General features: G+C 37.9%; 1 protein-coding gene and 1 pseudogene across 4 annotated transcripts in view; one reads left to right on the top strand and one right to left on the bottom strand.

Moving 5' to 3' along the window:
- Positions 1-21,356, top strand: part of PCCA (propionyl-CoA carboxylase alpha subunit) — a 345,017-nt gene that overhangs the window by 270,119 nt on the left and 53,542 nt on the right. For all 4 annotated transcript variants that reach the window (XM_006101457.3, XM_023764923.1, XM_023764924.1 and 1 more), the window contains one exon: positions 14,023-14,076. In XM_006101457.3, coding sequence (XP_006101519.1) covers positions 14,023-14,076 — 54 coding nt within the window. The remainder of the gene's footprint in view (positions 1-14,022; positions 14,077-21,356) is intronic.
- LOC111828430 lies at positions 3,221-13,997 on the bottom strand (annotated as a pseudogene).

Here is a 21,356-nt window from a genome sequence, read left to right as displayed (position 1 = left end):
ACCAGTTGTGCCAGCGCTACTTAGTCATATTTTTCTGCCACTTACTTGCTAGCTACCTTCTCACCTTTCCAACCCCAACATTCTTTAAAAGGCTATTGTTTTCTATGAAGTGTTTCTCAATTAAATATAAGGAAAATGCTGATTTTTCCCTTAATGTGAAACTCTGCTTTCACAAATTCTCTGCCAATCACTCTCTTTCATTTTTCATTTATCTTTAGGGAATCCTTAGCTACTTAAAAAGTTTGTATTTTGCAGAACAAGGGTATCAGATGATAGGTGAGATACAATAAAGCATGTTCATGAAATGGGAGGTGGATTGGGAAGCATGCAGGTAGGGAAGTAATGTGAGCTAATAAGCATGGGAAATAGATTGGAGGAGCCCAGTTATGAATGAAAGGTTTGAGTCTGTGCTTTTCAATTATCAGTGGAGATACCATTGAAACTTTGTGCAGAGTAAAGTAATGCTAAACAAGTACCTTCTATCCCTTACCCACCCCAACCCCTGGCAACCACCATTCTACTTCTGTCTCTATGAATCTGACTACTCTAGGAACCTCATATAAGTGAAATCATGTAGTATTTGTCCCTTTGTGACTGGCTTGTTTCTCGTAGCATAATGTCTTTAAGGATTATCCATGTGCTAGCACCTATCAGAACTTTCTTCCTTTTTAAGGCTGCATGATATTCCGTTGCATGTATATACCATAATTATTTTATCCATTTACCTGCCAGTGGACATTTGGGTTGTTTCAACTTTTTGGCTATTGTGAATAATACTGTTATGAACATGGATGTACAAATATGAGTCCCTAGTTTTCTTCTGGGTATATACCCAGAAGTGGAATTGCTGATTCATATGGCAATTCTAGTTTAATTTTTTTAAAGAACCACCATACTGTTTTCCATAGCAGCTGCACCATTTTACATTCCCACAAGCAATGCACAAGAATTTCAATTTCTCCACATTTTCACCAGCACTTGTAATTTTCTGGTTGTTGTTGTTTTTATAATAGCTATTTTAATGGGCGTGGAGTGGTATCTGATTCTGGAACGGGATTTATTTAGTTATTGAAAAAGCATTCAGAGTACTTCCCAATATTTGCCCTTCCCCATCTGTTTTATAGTGTAGCCAATTCATTGCATAAATGGAACTCTTTAGTACAAATAGAAGCAACTTTCTTATAATTATTCTTTCAAACCCATTGTCTCAACTTATTTTTTTCCTCCCCTGTATAATATTATGCAAAATTCTCAGTGTGTAAAGTTGCTACCAGGTCATAAGCAAGCAATAGTCTATTTGGGAGCGAGTGTGTTTAAAAGTCTAGTTCATTATAATGTCAAAACTGGTAAAGCTTCTAGACCAGTGATGGTGAACCTTTTGAGCTTGGCGTGTCAGCATTTTGAAAAACCCTAACTTAACTCTGGTGCCGTGTCACATATAGAAATTTTTTGATATTTGCAACCATAGTAAAACAAAGACTTATATTTTTGATATTTATTTTATATATTTAAGTGCTATTTATCAAAGAAAAATCAACCAAAAAAATGAGTTCGTGTGTCACCTCTGACACGCGTGTCATAGGTTCGCCATCACTGTTCTAGACTAAGAAGTTTTTATAGGGAAAATGAGAGTTGCTTTCTTCTTTCTTTCTTTATATCCTCTCCCCTGTCTTACCTCTATCTGGGGTCACTCCAAAGTTGCAGTATGGGGTAAAGATGAGAGGTGCACAGCAGGAAGAACTATGTTGACCCTGGGAGATAGAATCTGTTACTCATTTTTGGGGGGGCTTGACAAATGTCCCAAGCTGGCTAGGGGACACTTAATGTACATTTGAGGGAATGCCTCACGTGCAGAACCCTTAATGCCTGCTCTGTCTTTTCCAGCTGCCCCAGCATCCTGCCTTTTATCCTTCCAGATGTTCCTGTTAGGCAGGGTCTCTCATTGTGCCCCAGCCTGGGTCTCTTCTGCAGGACCAACATGTGAGCCACAGAAGTAGTTATAGGTCCTTGCCTCACCAAATCTACTCTTCTTGTTCTGTCACCAAAAGGATTGCTTATCTTCTCTATGTGTCCCTCAAAATCCAGGAGATACCTGGAAAGCCAAGTGATTCTCACGAAACCCCTCTCACATAGCTTCAAGTGTTCAACCATGAATTCTTAGCTTAAGAATTCAACTCCTTCCTCCCTCCCTTTCTTCCTTCCTTCCTTTCTTTTTATTGAATTTATTGGGGTGACATTGGTTAATAAAATTATATCGATTTCAGGTGTACAATTCTGCAGTACATTATCTGTATGTCGTTTTGTACTAAGGGTATGTTCACCACCCAAATCAAGACTCCTTCCATCACCATTTAACCCCTTTTTACCTTCTTCTACCTCCCACCTCCTTTCCCTCTGGTAATCGCCATATTATTGTCTGTGTTTGAGTTTGTGTGCGTTTGTGTTTATTTGTTTGTTTTTGCTTAATCCCTTCACCTTTTTCACCCAGCCCTGCAACACCTCTCCCCTCTGACAGCTATCAGTCTGTTCTCTATCTATGTGTCTGTTTCTATTTTGTTTGTTAGTTTATTTTTCATTAGATTCCACATATGAGTGAAACTTATTTTTCTTTGATTGGATTATCTTCCTTTTGAACTTCTTGCATAAGCTCTTCAGGTGAAAGATGGGTGATTCCTGGTTTCACAGTTTCTTAGCATGTTTTACCAGGGAGCCTAGTCTAGCATCATTCTTAAGAATAAGTAAACATTTCGTTTTATTGCTGAATTCTTGTGACTACATAAGTAGTAACACTTAATATCTTTATCTGATTAGATAATGGAATACTTGGGGAATACCTTTGCTTTAGGAATTTGCTGTCTATTCATTCAATCAGATCCCATTGTCTACTTATTTTCCTGTTTTTTTATTATTAAATTTTATATTACCCATTAATTTCTTTAAAAAAATTGTATTTGGGCATGTACCATCATTTGGATAATTTTATAGGTTACTAACTCATTTTAATTGTTTTAAACCACCTATTTAAGTTTTGATTTGACCTTGAATTCTCACTGCCTGGCAGAGTTCTTGGCACGTGTAGAGACTCAATAACTGTGGATGACAGGATGAATGGGTAGTCATCCTATATTTTGTAATTTCACAAATAAATCTGTTTTATCCATACCTTAATTTTAAGATTTAGATTTTATTTCTTCTAAGTCTTCACCAAATTAAGCCAGGTTCATAAGATGGCCTTCTTGGCCATTTTATCAGTTCTTTCTAATTCCTGATCTTTCAACATTTGCATATACTCTACTAGATAACGTGGCTGTTTGATCTCTGCAGATGCAGAATCACTGTAGTTTCTGTGACAGCAAAGAAAAACAAGAGGGCTCCCAAGGACCTGCCCACTGAAGGATCTTATCAAAGTATGTTCCTTTCCAGTTGAGTTAATTTCTTTCCTACTTGCCTTCATTAGGTGATAGGTGTAAAGAAAGGCCCACCTCAGGCTATTTCTGATTTCTCTTACTCAGAGGCTCGTGCACACACTGTTCATACTCCCTCTCACCCAGGGTCACTAATCATTGTTAGTAACTTCAAGTATAGAGGCAGTGAAGCATCTTTTTGAAAGGAGGGTCATATATTTTGAAATAAAGTAATCCTATATAATAAAAGCCTAATATGCTAAGTGTCCAGTCGGCCATTCAACCAATGAAAGCGTAATATGCTAATGATATGCTAAGGCCGCTTAACTGCTTGCTATGATGTGCTCTGACCACCAGGGAGCAGACAGTTGACCAGTCGCTATGACATGCATGCACTCACCACCAGGGGGCAGACACTCCGACCAGTAGGTTAGCTTGCTGCTGGGTCCAGCCAATCAGGACTGAGTGAGATGGGCTGGACATGCCCTAGAGCCCTCCCGCAGTTCCTCTCTAGCTGGCCAACCTCCCGTGTCCCTCCCTGGCCCCGATTGTGCACTGGTGGGGTCCCTCAGCCTGGCCTGCGGCCTCTCGCAATCTGGGACCCCTCGGGGGATGTCGGAGAGCTGGTTTCGGCCCTATCCCACAGGCCAGGCTGAGGGACCCCACTGGTGCACAAATTACTGCACTGGGCCTTTAGTCTATAATAATCCTATCTAATAAAAGACAAAAAGGGTAATTGACCATACCTTCGCTATGCTTCCCATTGGCTAATCAGGGCGATATGCAAATTAACCGCCAACCAAGATGGCGGCCCGCAGCCACGCAGCTGAAGTGAGCAGGAGGCTTGCTTGCTCCAGGTTCCCCGCCTGCTGCGGCCCGGCTCTGAGCTCCAAAAGCAACAAAGTTTCAATTATAGAAGCTAAACAAACCCCAGATACCTGCTTTCAGCCAGCCGTGGCCACGGAGCTGGAGCGAGCAGGACGGCAACAAAGTTTCAATTATAGAAGGTAAATAAATCCCAGAATAAAAAAAATAAAATAAAAAAAGGAGAGGCTGGGAACTTCAGTTGCCGGCCAGCCTGAAAACGACCCTCAGCCCCTCACCCAGACTGGCCAGGCACCCCAGTGGGGACCCCCACTCTAAAGGGGGTGTGGCTAGCTGCAAACAGCCATCAGCCCCTCACCCAGGCTGGCCAGGCACCCAAGCGGGACCCCCACCCTGATCCGGGACACCCTTCAGGGTAAACCAGCCGGCCCCCACCCGTGCACCAGGCCTCTATCCTATATAGTAAAAGGGTAATTTGCAAACCGACCCTAACAGCAGAAGGACTGGGAATGACTGGTCACTATGACACACACTGACCACCAGGGAGCAGACGCTCAATGCAGGAGCTGCCCTCTGGTGGTCAGTGCACTCCCACATGGGGGAGCTCTGCTCAGCCACAAGCCAGGCTGATGGCTGCCAGTACAGCGGTGGTGGTGGGAGCCTCTCCTGCCTCCTCAGCAGCGCTAAGGATGTCTGACTGCAGCTTAGGTTTGCTCCCCACTGGCAAGTGGACATCTCCCGAGGGCTGCCAGGCTGCCAGAGGGATGTCTGATTGCTAGTTTAGGCCCAATCCCCCAGGAGGCAGGCCTAAGCCAGCAGGTGGTCATCCCCCGAGGGCCCCAGACTGTGAGAGGGCACAGGCCAGGCTGAGGGACACCCCCCCCACCGAGTGCACAAATTTTTGTGCACCGGGCCTCTAGTAAAAGTATAATATGCTAATTAGACCAGACAGCCAAATGACCTTCCAGACGTCATTCCAGACGTCCTTCCGGATGAAGCCACGTGGCAGGGGCTGAGGCAGAGGTGGTTAGGGGCGATCAGGGAGGCAGGTGAGCAGTTAGGGGCAATCAGGCAGGCAGGCAAGCAGTGGGGTGATCAGGCAAGTCAGGTGAGTGGTTAGGGACGATCAGGCAGGCAGGCAGGTGACTGGTTAGGACCCAGCGGTCCTGGATTACAAAAGGGTCCAGGCCGGGCTGAGGGACACCTTCCCCCTGTGCACAAATTTTGTGAACCAGCGCTCTAGTTGATAATAAAGAACTGGAGATAGAAACATTGAAACATCTTAAAGATACTTAGCTCCTCTTCAGAATTTTTATAACTTTTTGTCTAGTTCTTTATCTAATAATTAAAACAAGTTTTCCTCAAATATCATCATTCAAAGAAAATAAAGTGATAGGATTTCACGTTCTTTTTTACCCATTACAATCACTTTTTAATCATTTTCATTACAAATGTAGAGTCCATTAGTAATTATGCTTATTAGATAGATCTTAATGGGATAGGCTGAGAAATAAAAATAATTTGTCATTCTTTTGTGGAAAAATATATTCTAATTTCCAAATTAGCAATTTAAAAAGTTGTGGAATAAAATAGCATTTCTAATAGAAATCTAATATTAGCCAAATATGCAATTTTTAAGTTTCTTAGTAGCCACATTAAGAAAGTAAGAACAGCCCTGGCTGGTTTCTCAGTAGTTAGAGCATCAGCCCATGGATCAAAGGGTTGAGGGTTCCATTTGGGGCAAGGAGGCAACCAGTCGATGTGTTTCTCTCATGTAGATATAACCTTCTCCCTCTCCCTCTCCTTCTCCCTCTCTCCTCCCCCTCTCCCTCTCGCCTCCCCCTCCTCCTTTTCTTCTACTCTAAAAACCAATGGAAAAATAATATCCTTGGGTGAGGATTAAAAAAAAAGTAAGAACAAGTGAAATTAATTTTACTAATCCATTTTATTTAACTCAACATATTGATGAAACAATATAAAAATGATTACTGTGATACCAGAATTGACACATGTGCCTGACATGTATACAACAGTAACTTACATAATGGAACAATTAAAGGTAAAATGTAGTCCTACCAAAAAATGAAGTTGTGTTTCACAGAAAAATATATTACACTGCTTCTGTATTTAAATTAACTAAAATTAAATAAAATAGAAAATCTAGTTTAGTAATAGTTTCACACAACAAATCTTTTTTATTTCCTTCTCAACACTTCAATTATATTCTACTGGCAGGAAATCATTCTATTTTTTAAAACTAGTACTAATTTTTGTTAAGCTTCTAAATGAAAATTTTGAAAGGTTGTCAACTAGATGAGAAATTCTTCGGGGTTTTTTTAGTTCTCCCACATGTGTTAATTACAGTTTTGGTTTTTATCTTTTAAAATTAGAAGTAGATGAATTACACTTATTTTTTAACAGAAGAGGGATTTTCTGTCTTCTGTACGTGTTGAACTCGCTGTTTTCTTCATACACCCTAGCACCTTCTAAGTGTGGAGCGTGCTGAATGAATAGAACTTTTTTTTAATTACTGTGACTATTCCTGCAAAGTAATTTTTTTTTTTTACACTTGAAAGAGGCTCTTCAATTTTACTTTGAATAACTCAAATAGTTTTCATTTCTTACAACGTAATTTGTCTGCTTGGGTTTAATATATTGCTTCTTGTTAGCATTTTACACACTAGATTTTCACTTTGCGCAGTCATGTTGTTTGAACATTTGCAAGCAGAGCCGACTAACTGCTATTGGCCTGTTTCTTTGTGTGGAATGATTTCTTCCATCCACCTGCTCACAGCAGGTTGTCCACAGGCCTGAAGAGTAGCTAACTACTTTTGAAAATATCTTGAGATCCTGCTAAGGTCTAACAATTTCTGCATTTGTGTGCTGTGAAGCTATTCATGGTGTACCTTTGAAGCCTGTTTTCTTTTTATTTCTCATATTCTTGTTTAAATATTTTCAAGAGAAGATAATTTTATTATAAATAACAGTACAAAGCTGATTACAGCACGATTGCATTCTACACTGAATAGGTCATTGATATTCAACTAAGTGGAACTAATTTTCTATGTTCAAGCAGACAAATTTGGAATAGTGTCCCAGGAACCTCATGTTATTTACTACAGAATACCAGATTAAATGGGTTACTTGTGAATTGGTTGCAGTGTTACATAGGTTTTATAACATGATAACTTAAAATGTTCAGTAGGCCCATAAGGAATATTATGTAAGAACATGATAGAAGAGATGTTACTGTGCTTGCAGACTGCATAACTATCTGTGATACATTTGCAAATGCTTGTCCACACAGAATTTGAATAAAGTTTTAAAATTTATTCATAATTTCTGTGTTTGAAGAAAATGAATTGATTTTCACATCACTTGAAAGAAAAAGTGAAATTAAAAATAAGCTATTTCCTTTTTTCAGCTTTTAAAATAACTCCCACAATCTCTGAGAACTAGTTTTAATCCTAGTAAATATGTATAGAAATTAAAATAAGTATTTTAATTAGAATATTAAAGTGGCTTATGCTTTTGATTTGAAAGTAATCATCTTATGTTTTTAGTTCCAAAAGAAATATTTTCCATGTTTTTTAGATACTTCTCCCTACCTCCACCCCTTTAGAATTAGCTGTTATTTTGTGCTATATGCATGTGATTACTCTGGAGACATCAATGCCATATGAAACCATCCATTTAGGATGTATAGGATACATAAATATATAACTTAGAATAAGTAGGGGTTGGTATTTTTTCTAAAGAAGTAGGAAATGAAAGAGTAATTATTAACCATCTTTTCATGTTCCTGAAAACATCAATTACAGTTACACATCTTAGAAACAAGCCCACCAGCAGAACAGAAATAACTCCTTTCACTAGGCTTCAAAAACTTTCATCACAATTTAACAGCTGGGATGTAAGTACAACTATAATTTAAAATTTAATTTTGATGCAAATCTACCTGCTTTTGTAATATAGTCCTACCAGTTTTCTTGTCTCTGGTGGCATTTCTTTTATGATTTGGCATTGCTTTTAAACTTTTAATATAATAGGAAAATGTCTTTCTGAATCCCTCCCCACCCCACACATCTATCTGTTAACTAGAGAATGATCTTTAGTAGCTGCCAGAAGAAGAGAATTTTGAATAGTGTAAACACTGATTGTAGTAAACATGGAAAATAATACCGGCAGCTGCACTGGAGACCGATAAGACAAATCCCACAGTAATGGCCTTTAAAACGTATTATCAGGTTGGAAATCAGTGAGGGGAAAAAGAAAACTATTACTATTTCTTCCTCTTACTGTTCAGTGAGATTACTCTTTAAAAGGTGAAATTGCCTCTGATTTTATTATCTTAGGGAGAATTTTTAGAACATTTGATTTTTGTGTGTGAATGCTTTTGCTTTTTTTTTTCAGTGAGTAACTTTGCTAATTTTATATGAATTGATTTAACATTTGTTAAATTATGTGAATTATTAATGTTAAAATTATTATCTTAACAAAGTCTTCTAAAAAATTATTTTCTTTAAAGAAAAGAGGCAGTATATTTTGTAGCTGTTGGAGCAGACTATCAAAATAAGAAAAGAAGGAAATGTTTATCTAGCTATGAAGTGCCACTTAAAATAGAAAAAAGGGTAAAATATTTGGAGGAAATATTTTAGTAAGGATGAAATATATTTCATGAAAATAAAAGCCTTAATTTTTACATTATTTTACTTTTTGCTATTAGCTTATCAAATGGTCCATTCATATTTGTTTTGGCGTGCTTCAGATTTATTGTAGGCATTTGAGTATTTTGTTCTTGGTGGATCCAAAACCTAATTGTCTTAATCCTAGACTATGGGAAAAGTGTATGTTCCTGTTTCCTATATAACAGCAAATTCCAGTTTTGAATGAAATTTTGTTTTCCTATTTTCTATTACATCAATCCTTATTGCTGAGATATGTTAGGTTTTGGGATCTCTCCTTCTCTCCCTCTCTCCCTCACCCCTTTTCTCCCTCTCTCCCTAATCAAGTATATAGATTCCAGTAGTGTGGTGTGTCGGGGGCGGAGAAGCTGATAGCTATTATGTATATAATTGTAGCCTGCTTTAAATTGAATTTAAGGGCAACTTATTTGGTACTTATATCTATGGTTTGCATATTCATTGATAAAATTTAATTGTGTTTTTAATGTTAAAATATAAGTTTTAAAACCTATTATTTTATGTATTATAAAATTTTTAAAAAATATATTTTATTGATTTTTTACAGAGAAGAAGGGAGAGGGATAGAGAGTTAGAAACATCGATGAGAGAGAAACATCGATCAGCTGCCTCCTGCACACCCCCTACTGGGGATGTGCCCGCAACCAAGGTACATGCCCCTGACCGGAATTGAACCTAGGACCCTCCAGTCCGCAGGCTGATGCTCTATCCACTGAGCCAAACTGTCAGGGCTGTATTATAAAATTGTATTTGCCTGGGTATCAGTCTAATCCTGTAGGGTAAGGAAAAGGAACTTTTTTTTTTTTTAGTGTCCCTTACATAGAAAGTAATGTCAAGTATGACCTATACAGTATTCCAGATCAGAAATTTTTAACCTTTTTAATCTCATGGCACACATAAAGTAATTACTAAATTCTGCAGCACACCAAAAAATGTATTTTTTCCCTTTGATTTTAGAGAGAGAGGAGGGGGAGAGAGAAACATCAGTTGGTTGCCTCCCCCACATGCCCTGACTGGGGATCCAACCCACAACCTGGTATGTGCCTTGGCTGATAATCAAACCCGCTACCTTTTATGTATGGGCAATGCTCCAACCAACCAAGCCACACCAGCCAAACAAAAAAAAATAGGTATAATTTTGATTCATTCACACCAGACAGCTATTGTTGTGTTGTCTGTTGTCAAATTTTTTTTGTCAATCTAGGGAAAAGAGGTCAGTGCCCTGACTAATTGCATGTCTTAAAAATTCTTGTGGCATGGCGGTTCGAAATCGCTGCTCTTGATTCTGGAGATACAACAGTGACCAAGACTTATGTGGCAACAGGGGGGTGTAGATACTAAATACATAAAAAAGGTAATATGAGTATTGAGAAGGTTGATGAAGACTATAAAACAGGATAATTCCTAGAAAATGACTAGAGGAGATAGGGTGGGTAGGAAGTCCTGTCTGAATATTGATTTGAGACCTATCAGGAGAACAAGGCAGCTATGCAAAAATCTAGGGGAGGTGGGGGAAAGTCCCAAGTAGAAGGAATGGCAAGTACAAAAGCCCTGGGACAGGAAAATACTTGGTTTGTGTGCAGGTCAGAAGGAAGGCCAATGTCTTGAGTATAGTTAGGAGAGTGGAAAAAGATAGGCAGGGACCAGGTGATATAGCATCTTGGTAGGCCAAAGAATTTTGTGTGTTTTTATTCCAGTTCCTATGTGAAGCTTTTGAAGAGTTTGAATAGAAGAATAATATGATGTGATTTAAAATGACTGCTGTGAGGAGGATGAATCACAGGGGATGAGTGGTGGAGACAGAGAAATTGTTTATGTGACCATTGCAGTCTTCCAGGGAGAAGTCCAGCTCACTGTCTGTTATTGTAAGGCTCAAAAGTTGAGTGGTTATTACCTTTTCAGTGGTTGGAAAAAGTTAAAAGAAAAATAATGTCTTATGACACATGAAAAGCATATGAGATTCAAATTTCAGTCTGTAAATACAGATTTACCAGAACATGGCCACGTCCATTCGTGTTTATCTTGTCTATGGCTGCTTTTGCAATTTTTGTTGGAAGTAGAACCTTACTGCCCTGCTTTTCCCTATCACCCAGCAGTTCAGTGGCATAGCAGTGGGAAAGTATATTATGATATTTTTTTTGTGTGCTCAGGACCAACATTGAAATTTTTCTGAACAAGAAGAAGCACCCTCAACCACCACAGTTCCAGCAGCATCTTTTAAACCTCAATGCAAAAGCAGGGAAAATGTCCATATTTAAAAATCCATTTAACTGTTCCTAACCTTTAATTGGAAGTGATTAAACTGCAGCATAATGTTATGCTAAAGGCAAATATCAAGAGAAGAATCTAACAAAATTCTGTAAATGCCTTTCCAAGTGCCAAATAGGTTCAAGTAAAATCACATGCCTGTGGATCAATGTTGGTATTTGGCAGTAATGTCTGTGGAAAAAGACATTTTCAAAGATGAAATATGTAAAATCTCATTAAAAATGACATTGAAGTATTACAGAAAAATTGTGCCTAGTTATATTTTGAATGTTACCAAAAATTGTGAAATTTGTTTTCTCTCTTGTTATCTAAGTAGCTACATAATATCCTCAATTTTGCCTTTGGGCTTAAAAAGCCTAAAATGTTTAGTATATGGCTCTTTGCAGAGAGTTTTCCAACCCTTGACTTAGATGAAGGTGGTAGCAGTGGGGATGGTAAAAGTGAACTGATTTGACATATATTTAGGAGGGAAGGCACAAAAGATTGACAGTTGGATTAGATACTGGATGTAAAGAAAGTTAAAGAATTAAGGGTGAACAACAGAATGAATGAATAGTAATATTTACGGAGATGGGAAACCTCAGGGAGGTGCAGCTTGGGAAGACAAATCAAGAATTCTGTAGATTTGGCCGAACCGGTTTGGCTCAGTGGATAGAGCATCGGCCTGCGGACTGAAAGGTCCCAGGTTCGATTCCGGTCAAGGGCATGTACCTGGGTTGCGGGCACATCCACAGTAGGAGATGTGCAGGAGGCAGCTGATCGATGTTTCTCTGTCATCGATGTTTCTAGCTCTCTGTCCCTCTCCCTTCCTCTCTGTAAAAAATCAATAAAATATATTTAAAAAAAAAGAATTCTGTAGATTTAATATGTGCATTAGCTATCCAGGTATTGATGTTCAGTTAACAGTTAACTGAGTCTTTAACTCAGAGGACAGATGGTAGTTGGAAACAAATGTGATACACATAAGCTAGGTTTTTTCTTCTAAAAACCATAGATCTGCCACATACAAAAGAATAAAATTGGACACATCGTACACTATATATAAAAATGAACTCAAGGTGGATTAAAGGTCTAAATATAAGATCTAAAACTATAAAACTCCTAGAAGAGAATGTAAGCAGAAAGCTTCTTGACATTGACTTAAGAATGATTTTTTGGATAACACCAAAGTCATAGGCAACAAAAACAAATAGAGACAGATGGGATGACAACAAACTTAAAAACTTTGTGCATCGAAGGATATAATTAACAGTGAAAAGGCATCCTATTGAATGGGAGAAAATATTTACAAATTATATATCTGATAAGGAGTTAATATCCAGAATATATAAGGAATTCCTAAACTTAACAAAAACAAAACAACAACAAAAACCTAACCTAATTAAAAAATGGCCAAAGGACTTGAATGGGCATTTCTCCAGTGATCTTGTACAAGTGGACAACAAGCATTTAAGTAGATGCTTAGCATGCTAATCATCTGAGAAGTGCAAGTCAAAACTACAATGAGATACCACCTCACACCCATTAGGATGGCTACTAACAAGTGTTGGTGAGAACATAGAGAAATTAGAACCTTTGTACAACTGGTATGGAAAACAGTATGGGGGTGGTCCTCAAAGAAATTGTGCAGCCATATGATCTAGTAATCCCATTTCTAGGTATACACTGAGTGGCCAGATTATTATGACCACCTGACGTTTGAAGGCAAATTAGCTATAATTTTGTGCTGAAGTTGCTAGAGGGCCAGACCATTATAAATAGGGAAGCAGGTTGTTTACCACGACAGTAGAAGTGATTTTTTTCTGACACGAAAAGACAAATACTGTATGAACCCACTTATATAAGGTATCTAAAGTAGTCAAATTCATAGAAACACAAAGTATAATGGTAATTGCCAGGATCCTTGATTCAGTGTGGGCTTGTTTCTCGAGTTTTGGTCTGACAAAATGTTTCACATGGGACATTGCAAAGAATTCCTATTGTATCTGTTAATTAGGCACCAAGGTATTGTCCACTTCTTGAAATTTTGTCAGATGATTCCTCCAAAGATGTCTCATAAAAAGAAGCACCAGATCTGGCTTTTGCTTGAGCAGGTCCAAGAAGACTGAGGATAGCTTCCCTTTCCTGGACAACCTTATCTAATGCACCCTGCAATCTACTACTTTTTCTAACCACTCCAACTTGGCATTGGCAATCTTTGCCACTTGGCCTCCTGCTCTAGAGTTGGAAGCATGTTTTTGTTTTTGTTTTTATAATAGGACATACCAAAGTTTATGTACATATTCATTGCTTTTGTTAAGTGCCAACAAGTTTATGAAGCTCCAGTTTTCACTTTTTCCCCCTCTAATTCTTGGGTCATCAAAAATTTATTCTAGTACTTTTCTTGACAAAGTGGTATAAAATAATTTTCTCTGGTGAAAAGATGTGATATTTGGCATTTTCTTAGGCAACAAACTAAGAGAAAACCTGCAACCTGTGCTAGCTGGGGCCAGAGTTATTAACAACCCAGAAGTCTTTGGGGCGACTGAGAGTCTTCTGCAAAGAATGCCCAAAATGCACCAATATATTTCCTGTCTCTATAGATTTGCCTATTCTGGACATTTCATGTCAACTGAAATCATATCATATGTGGTCCTTTGTGCCTGGCTTCTGTTGTAGCATGTATCAGCACTTCACTCCTTTTTATGGCCAAATAATATTCCATTGCTGTTTTGTTTATCAGTCTCTGGACATGAGTTATTTGGCTATTAGGATAATGCTGCTATGAGCATTCAGGTACACATTTTTGTGAGTTCATTTTATACCTCTTTTTCTCCCCCTAGTGTCTTTCACGAGAAGCAGGTGGAAACATGAGCATTCAATTTCTCGGTACAGTGGTAAGTATGAAAGAATTATTACATTGTGCAGTCTCCTGATCTTCAGAGGGAAAAAATGTGTTCAATTAGTTTTAGCCCATGTATTTGAACTTGGCTTCATCATGATTTTATTTTGCTATTAAATGAGATGTCTTTGTATAAGAAATGGGTTCTTTAATGTGTTAGAGAAATTTCCATGATAGACTATTTTTAGCAATTTCTTATTAAAGAGAAAATAGTTTTTTAAAAATATTTCAGTTTGTTAAATATTTCAAGTGCTTTATTTTTCTACTGGATATTTTCATCATAAAAATAAGAACACATATTATATAAAGATGCTTTAGAAAATAGTGACATTGGTGGGGTTTTTTACTTACTTTTCCATCTGCCTTTCTGCATTAGGCCATTTCAAGTCCACATTTCTAATGAGATTGAACCATAGTATTTGTATCTTAATTTTTTTCACTTGTGATCCTATTAATAATTTTTCATATTGCTATAAAATATCAGCATTGTTTTACTAGTAATGAAGCTGTAGTTAACATTCTGATAAGTAGATGTGACATATTTTACTTTCCATGAACCCCATTGCTTAATATTTTAGTTACCCCTCATTTTTGCTATTATGATTGGTGTTCTAATGCACAACTTCATGTGTTTGCTTTTTTGACATTTTGAATTATTTTCAAATATTTATAAAATATTTTCAAAAATGTGTAAGATACATTTTTTTTTCTCAATTGAGTCAAAACCATGAATAATTTTATGGGTTAGTGATTTCATATCTCTTCTAAAAGGCACCCATCATATTTATAATATCACTTTGCACTCTCACTAGTATTAGTTATAATTTTCAAAAGTATTTAACTCTATCAGGTGAAAAGAATTTACTTTATAGTTATTACTTTTTACTTTAATTTCATATGTTAGTAGTATTAGATATAATTTTCAAAATAATTTTATTGTTAAAAAAAGGTACCCTATTTTAATTAGCATATCTCTGTTTATGGCTGTTGTATTTTAATATTTCTTCATGTATTCACTTACTAGGTATCATTTATAATCTTTAGAATGTCTGTTCATGTGCTTTGGGTATGTTGTTCAGGTTCTAAATTCACTTTGGAGTGTTTCCATTAGCTCTGAGTTTATCGAGGATATCAGAGGAGAGGTCTGTGGTTTGGATTTTAAAAAAAGTAGTGATTTTGCAGCCATTGAAGTAGGAAGGATGTTAATAATAATGTGAATTTATAGTTTATATATGTGTAGAGGTGTAGTGAAGTTTATGTATAATAGTATATGTATATATACTTGCTCTATGTAATGTAAATTTTAAGTCTTGCACCTAAGATTTGTGGTTTCTTGTTTTTCTTATTAAGAAAGTAATGCACACTTTTTCATTTATTGTTTATATATTTTTATTTTTTTCCTTTTAATTGAATTTAATGGGGTGACACTAGTTAACAAAATTATACAGGTTTCAGGTGCACAATTCTACAACAAATCATCTATACACTGTATTGTGTGTTCACTGCCCGAAGGCAAGTCTCTGTCCATCACCATTTACCCTACTATACCCTTCTCCACCTCCCTCCTAGAGGTATTTGTTATTAACAATAGATATATTCTTCCAGAAATATAGTTACACATTTTTAAATACAACAATAAATCGTGTATGCCCTTCCAGGTCATTACATAAAGATCTGTGTCATTCTTTTGAATGGTTACCTAGAATTACATTATGTGGCAGTTTTCCTGTTCCCAGCTAAGTGCCCATGCTAAGCTATCTCTGCTACTTGATCTCCCTCATTGGATTCTAATAGGTTACTACTCAGAGTTCATGTATTGAAAACTAAGTTCTTGCTCCGTACAGCCTGCAAAAAAACACAGTTTCTCCTGCAATATTTTTCTCTCAGAAAATGTCAACTTGAAGTAAAACCTTGCATTTTTCTTGATTTGTGTCTTTCTTCCACTGCCTTCATCATATCTTATCTGAATTATTGCAGCAGCCAAAGCCTCCCCACCTTCACCACTGGTCAGTCTATTATTACTATAGCGTTAATGTGATCCTTTTAAAATATGAAGCAAGTCAGTTGGCCTTGTTGCTGTTCTTCAAGCCTGCTGGGCACATGCCTCAGGGTCTCCTCATTTGCCTTTTCTCTGCCAGGACTACCTGCCCCCTGATATCTGCATAGTAGGTTCCCTCCCTTTCTTCAACCTTTACACATGAGCCACTTCCGCCTAGTGACACTCTTTAAACTTATGACCGCTCTTTCCCACATTCTATTTCTCCTTTCCTCCACTTCATTCTTTTTTAGCATTATGACTATTCGACATATTTTACTTTTAAAAACTTATTTATTATCTGTCTCCCCCACTTGAATGAAATAAGCTCCATGAGCATAGGGCTTTTTGTCTGTTTTATTAATCACTCTATACCTAATGCTCAGAACAGGGCTTTAGTGTATAGCAAGCATTCAGCACATACTAGTATTTGTCAAATGAATAAATGAAACTGACAAGCATGGGGCCAAAATATTGGACGTGAAAAGGAAATGTGAAGAAAGCAAATATAGAGCAAATGAAGAAAAAGAAAAAAGTAGGGGAGGTTTGGGACCTTAGAGATTAATCCTCTTCCTCAGATGAGGAAACTGTGCATCAGAAAAGGTCCTTGTGGGGGTTTGATGTGGAACAAAAGAAGAAAAAAGTAACTTGTTTGACTTAAGGTTGCACATCTGTAGTGGGTGGTGGTAGAGCAAAGAAGGGTACTTACACTTCTCAGCTCTCAGATCAGTGCTCATCCCATCAGCAGATGTTTTTTACCTTTATTCCTTTTATGCACTTCAGGCACCGAAAACAAAAAATACACACACACACACACACACACACACACACACACGTATATACCACCTCACTTCAGTCACCTGAAACATACTACAAAAAAATCACACACACATATACTAGTAAAGACCACCTAAACAGCCAACAAAAAGTCACCTGAACATAAAGGAAAAGAGGAAAGGAGATTTTATGTATTTAACACTACCCTCCTCCTCTAGTAAATGATAGATTACTTGTTAACAAATCCCAAAGTGGCTATGTCCACTTTGTTTATATAGTTTACATAGAGAAGGAATGTCAATTTCTAGAGTAATTATTCCAAAATTCCACAACATAGACTTTGGAGGGCTAGTGTAGTTTGTTATGATGTATTTTTCTATGTGTATTATTAGAAATATTAGATCAGTCTGGAAGAGGGAAAGAAAGGGTTTTGAGATAGTGGGACTGTTACAACAAATATAGAGTGAATTCTAGCTAGCATGTGCTGCTTCAGTTCAAATTATCTGTATACCAATAGATGCAATTTCCAGGACTCGCGGGTCAGGAATAGCAGTAGCACGTCACATGGTAAAGGCAAGACTCCCCAGTACACATTTGTCTTTGTCAGAAACCTTGTAGAATTTTCTATATAAGTTGTTTTTTGAATATTGAAAACACTCTTTGGTACTCAAAGAAAAGTTTAATTTTAACCTAAGAGAAGTACTTTAATTATATCAATAAAGTTCAGAAATATTACTGTTTGAACTTAGAGATGTTACAGTCAGTAATTTCAGTGATTTTTACTCACACTGAATTTTTAAAAATGCCAATTTGTTATTTTCATTTCCAGTAAAACAAATCTCATTACATTTTCAAATTTTGGTTTCTCCTTTCTGTTATGCTCTTTGAACTTTATTTAAAACTAGAGGCCCGGCGGTGGGGGGGGTCCCTCAGCCCAGCCTGCACCCTCTCCAATCTGGGACCCCTCAGGGGATGTCCAGCTGCCGGTTTAGGCCCAATCCCTCTCACAATCCGGGACCACTGGCTCCTAACCTCTCACCTGCCTGCCTGCTCACCCCTAACTGCTCCCCTACCTGCCTGATCGCCCCTAACTGCTCCCCTACCTGCCTGATCACCCCTAACTGCCTCTGCCTGCCTGCCTGATCTCCCCTAACCTCTCTGCCTGCCTGCCTGATCGCACCTAACCACTCTGCCTGCCTGCCTGCCTGATGCCCCTAACTGCTCCCCTGACTGCCTGATCGCCCCTAACTGCCTCTGCCTGCCTGCCTGATCTCCCCTAATCTCTCTGCCTGCCTGCCTGATCACCCCTAACTGCTCCCCTGCTGGCCTGGTCCCCCCTAACCACCTCTGCCTCAGCCCCCGCCACCGTGGCTTTGTCCAGAAGGATGTCCAGATGGATGTCTGGAAGACATCCAGTTAATTAGCATATTACCCTTTTATTAGTATAGATTATCAGGTAATATTGACTAATTACATCTGTGAAGACAATATTTCCAAATAAGGTCACATTCTAAAATTCTGGGTGGACATGAATTTTTGAATGACACTGTTTAATCAGGTACACAGTCTATATAAGCATAAAAGCATATTTGACATTGATGAAAAGTTAAAAAGTACTCAGGCAATTTACTTAAAATATATTTGATAAACAGGATACTCCTCCATAAGTCTGTACCTTAATATGTAATATACCTGATTTGAGTACTTCCATTTATTTTTTTAAAGCGTTTTTATACTTGTTATCATCACTTATGTGATTGGTGTTATGAAGTCCAAACTCAAAACATGCTGAAATACCCATGAAGCCTATGCCTAAATTTTGGAGCACAGTAGTGAGCATATGACTCAGCTGTGTTAATAGCTGGTAGAATCAGAATGCAAAACCAGGTCTCTCTGACTTTAAGTCAAGCTATTAACCATCAGAGGGCCTTAAAAACACACTGCTTTATTGTATAATTCGGGAGCTCTTTGTAGTAACTGCTGAGAACAACTGTCTTTTCAGCTCAGGATGCTCTGACAAAATACCATAGACCGGGTGGTTTAAACAACAGGCATTTATTTTCCATAGTTCTAAAGGCTAAGTTCAAGATCAAAGTGGCAGCGGATTCCTGGTGAGGGCTCTCGTACTGGCTTGCAGTTGGCTACCTTGTAGCCGTTATCCTCACAAACAGTTTCATCTTTCTTCCTCTTTTACAAGGGCAGTAATCCCACTATGAGGGCCCCACTCTCATGTCCTCGTGTAAGCCTAATCACCCCCCACAGCCCCCACCTCCAAATGCCACCACATAGGGGCTCAGGGCTGCAGCATATGCATTTTGTGGGACACAGACGTTTAGCCCATAATACACACTTACTTGGTAAACTACTATATATTAGAATTTTTCCAGAACCTACGTCTATCTCAAAGTAAGTTGTCTGGGTTCTGTTTGTTTGGTTTTGTTTCCATGTTTTTGGTGAAGTTGTGAGCTTGTGTACATCAGATAGTATAATATAAGCTTACACACACACACAACAAATGGAAGCAGTCCAGTGTTTTACTTAACCAGAATTCCTTAACTGTGCTTCACAAAAAGGATGCATATTTTGTTATTATTTAAAGAATGCAAAAGTTAACATTTTATTCCATTGTTTATATTTAATTTTTATAATACCATTATTTTTAAAGCACAGTACTATTACACCAAACATATCTTGTAGAAACAATGCATATTGCCTGAAAAAGAAAATAAGCTTAGACTACATTGAACAGCTTCTTCAGAGCTGTGCTGTTGGCACTTACCCGAGGACTCTTGAGGAACTATCAAATTATATGTCTCTGAAGCTTAGCCAGAGATCTTAATGAAACCAAATCATGCTGAATTTCTTAAAGCTAATTTAAATCTCAAATTATACATTTTAAATTAAGTTTTTATTGATAATAAATATACTTTACTTGTTATTAGCCTAGAAAGCTTGAGTGATAATATCAGTAGAATAAACATGTTTTACGAAGATTTACCATTAAGAATGTTATTAATATGACCCTTGATACACTAGCACAATTAGATTTCAAAGTAAGCATTTACGAAGTAACAGCGATTAATGACAACCATCGAAAACAATTTTGAACTCCATCAGTTTAACTCAGGAGGGTAAACTTAATATGATAATTCATCTAGTTGAATTGTATCAACTTAGCAGGAAAGTATGTAAATATGTGACCCTTACCTAGATTCTAAGTGGATGCTGTGCTGATAGATTTATCAGTTCCATTAGAGAACTTTGGGGAACTTTGGAATTTCAGCAGTTGTTCCCTTGGAGGCTGAAAACCCAACCTGATCTCATACTGGGACCATTCTGGTCTGCATATTTCCATAATTTGCCTTTGCTACTAATATGACAGCAAGACACAAATAACTGTTTCTAATAATATCAGATGGAGTTGTGGAGGACAGCATTTTAATGTAGTAAAAGACCTCCCTGTGGAGTTGTTATTGCTACTATAGAACAGCAGCTACACAGTTGCAACTGCAGTCTCTTAATTGATTCGTTTAATTAGCAAGAGCTGAAGTTTGGGCTGTATCTTGTCATCTGATATCATAGGACTCAAATTTTGCATCATTCATATTTATAGATATATAAACATCATCAAAAGCTTCTGCTTCTTCCGAAAACTCACTTTTGGATATTGAATTTTAATAGCGTAAACTCCCATTTGTTTGAAATCCAAATAATTGGGAAATGAAAAGAACTGGGTTTGTTATTATTGTTTTTCTTTATCAATACTCTTTTGGGCAGTAAATGATATCATGCATTTTTTGTTAGTATGTCTTTCAAACACAAACTTCAGAGAACTTCGGTATTCTGTACTTCAAAATCCATGAGCATTCCGTCTGTTTCCATGTCTGACTCATCTCTAACATTTCTTTGCCTTTTCTCCCATCGCTGTCCTATCCCTTTCTCTGTATTATTGGTGTTGCAGGAGTGACACGATGGCTATTGGAATTTCTTGCCTTTGCAGCTGCACTGAGTCCTGCTGGCTTAGGCTTTCCACATGTGCCTACCCCTTGGCAGAGCATCTGGCTGGCTGAATTCCCCTTGGGACTTGCCCACCACACCCAACCTGCACTGGTCCTGATTTCTTTGGATGAGGAAAAGAGAGGGGGATGGGAAGTGTCTGACATAGGGCCCCAGAGTCTTCATCAGATGGCCACTTCCATCCCATATGCCCAGGGCTCCCCCCATTGGTCAACCTCTCCTCATTCCGGACCTTTCCCACCCAGCCACAGAAAGCAGGTGGTGGCCCCAGGCTAGAGTTTGCCCAGGGTGGATGAAGTCTCTCTGTTCTTTTGATACATTTTCTAATGCTAAGAAAAAAGTCAGTCTATAGTATCCCATCCTGCATTTTCCCCACATATGCACATTTCTACCAAATGTGGGCAAATAGATTTTATGAAATGGGCTTAAAAGCAGCTTAATCTTGA

Source organism: Myotis lucifugus, unplaced genomic scaffold (genome assembly GCF_000147115.1).
Source record: "Myotis lucifugus unplaced genomic scaffold, Myoluc2.0 scaffold_363, whole genome shotgun sequence".
NCBI classification, from domain to species: Eukaryota; Metazoa; Chordata; class Mammalia; order Chiroptera; family Vespertilionidae; genus Myotis; species Myotis lucifugus.
This window is presented reverse-complemented; position numbering and strand designations above follow the sequence as displayed.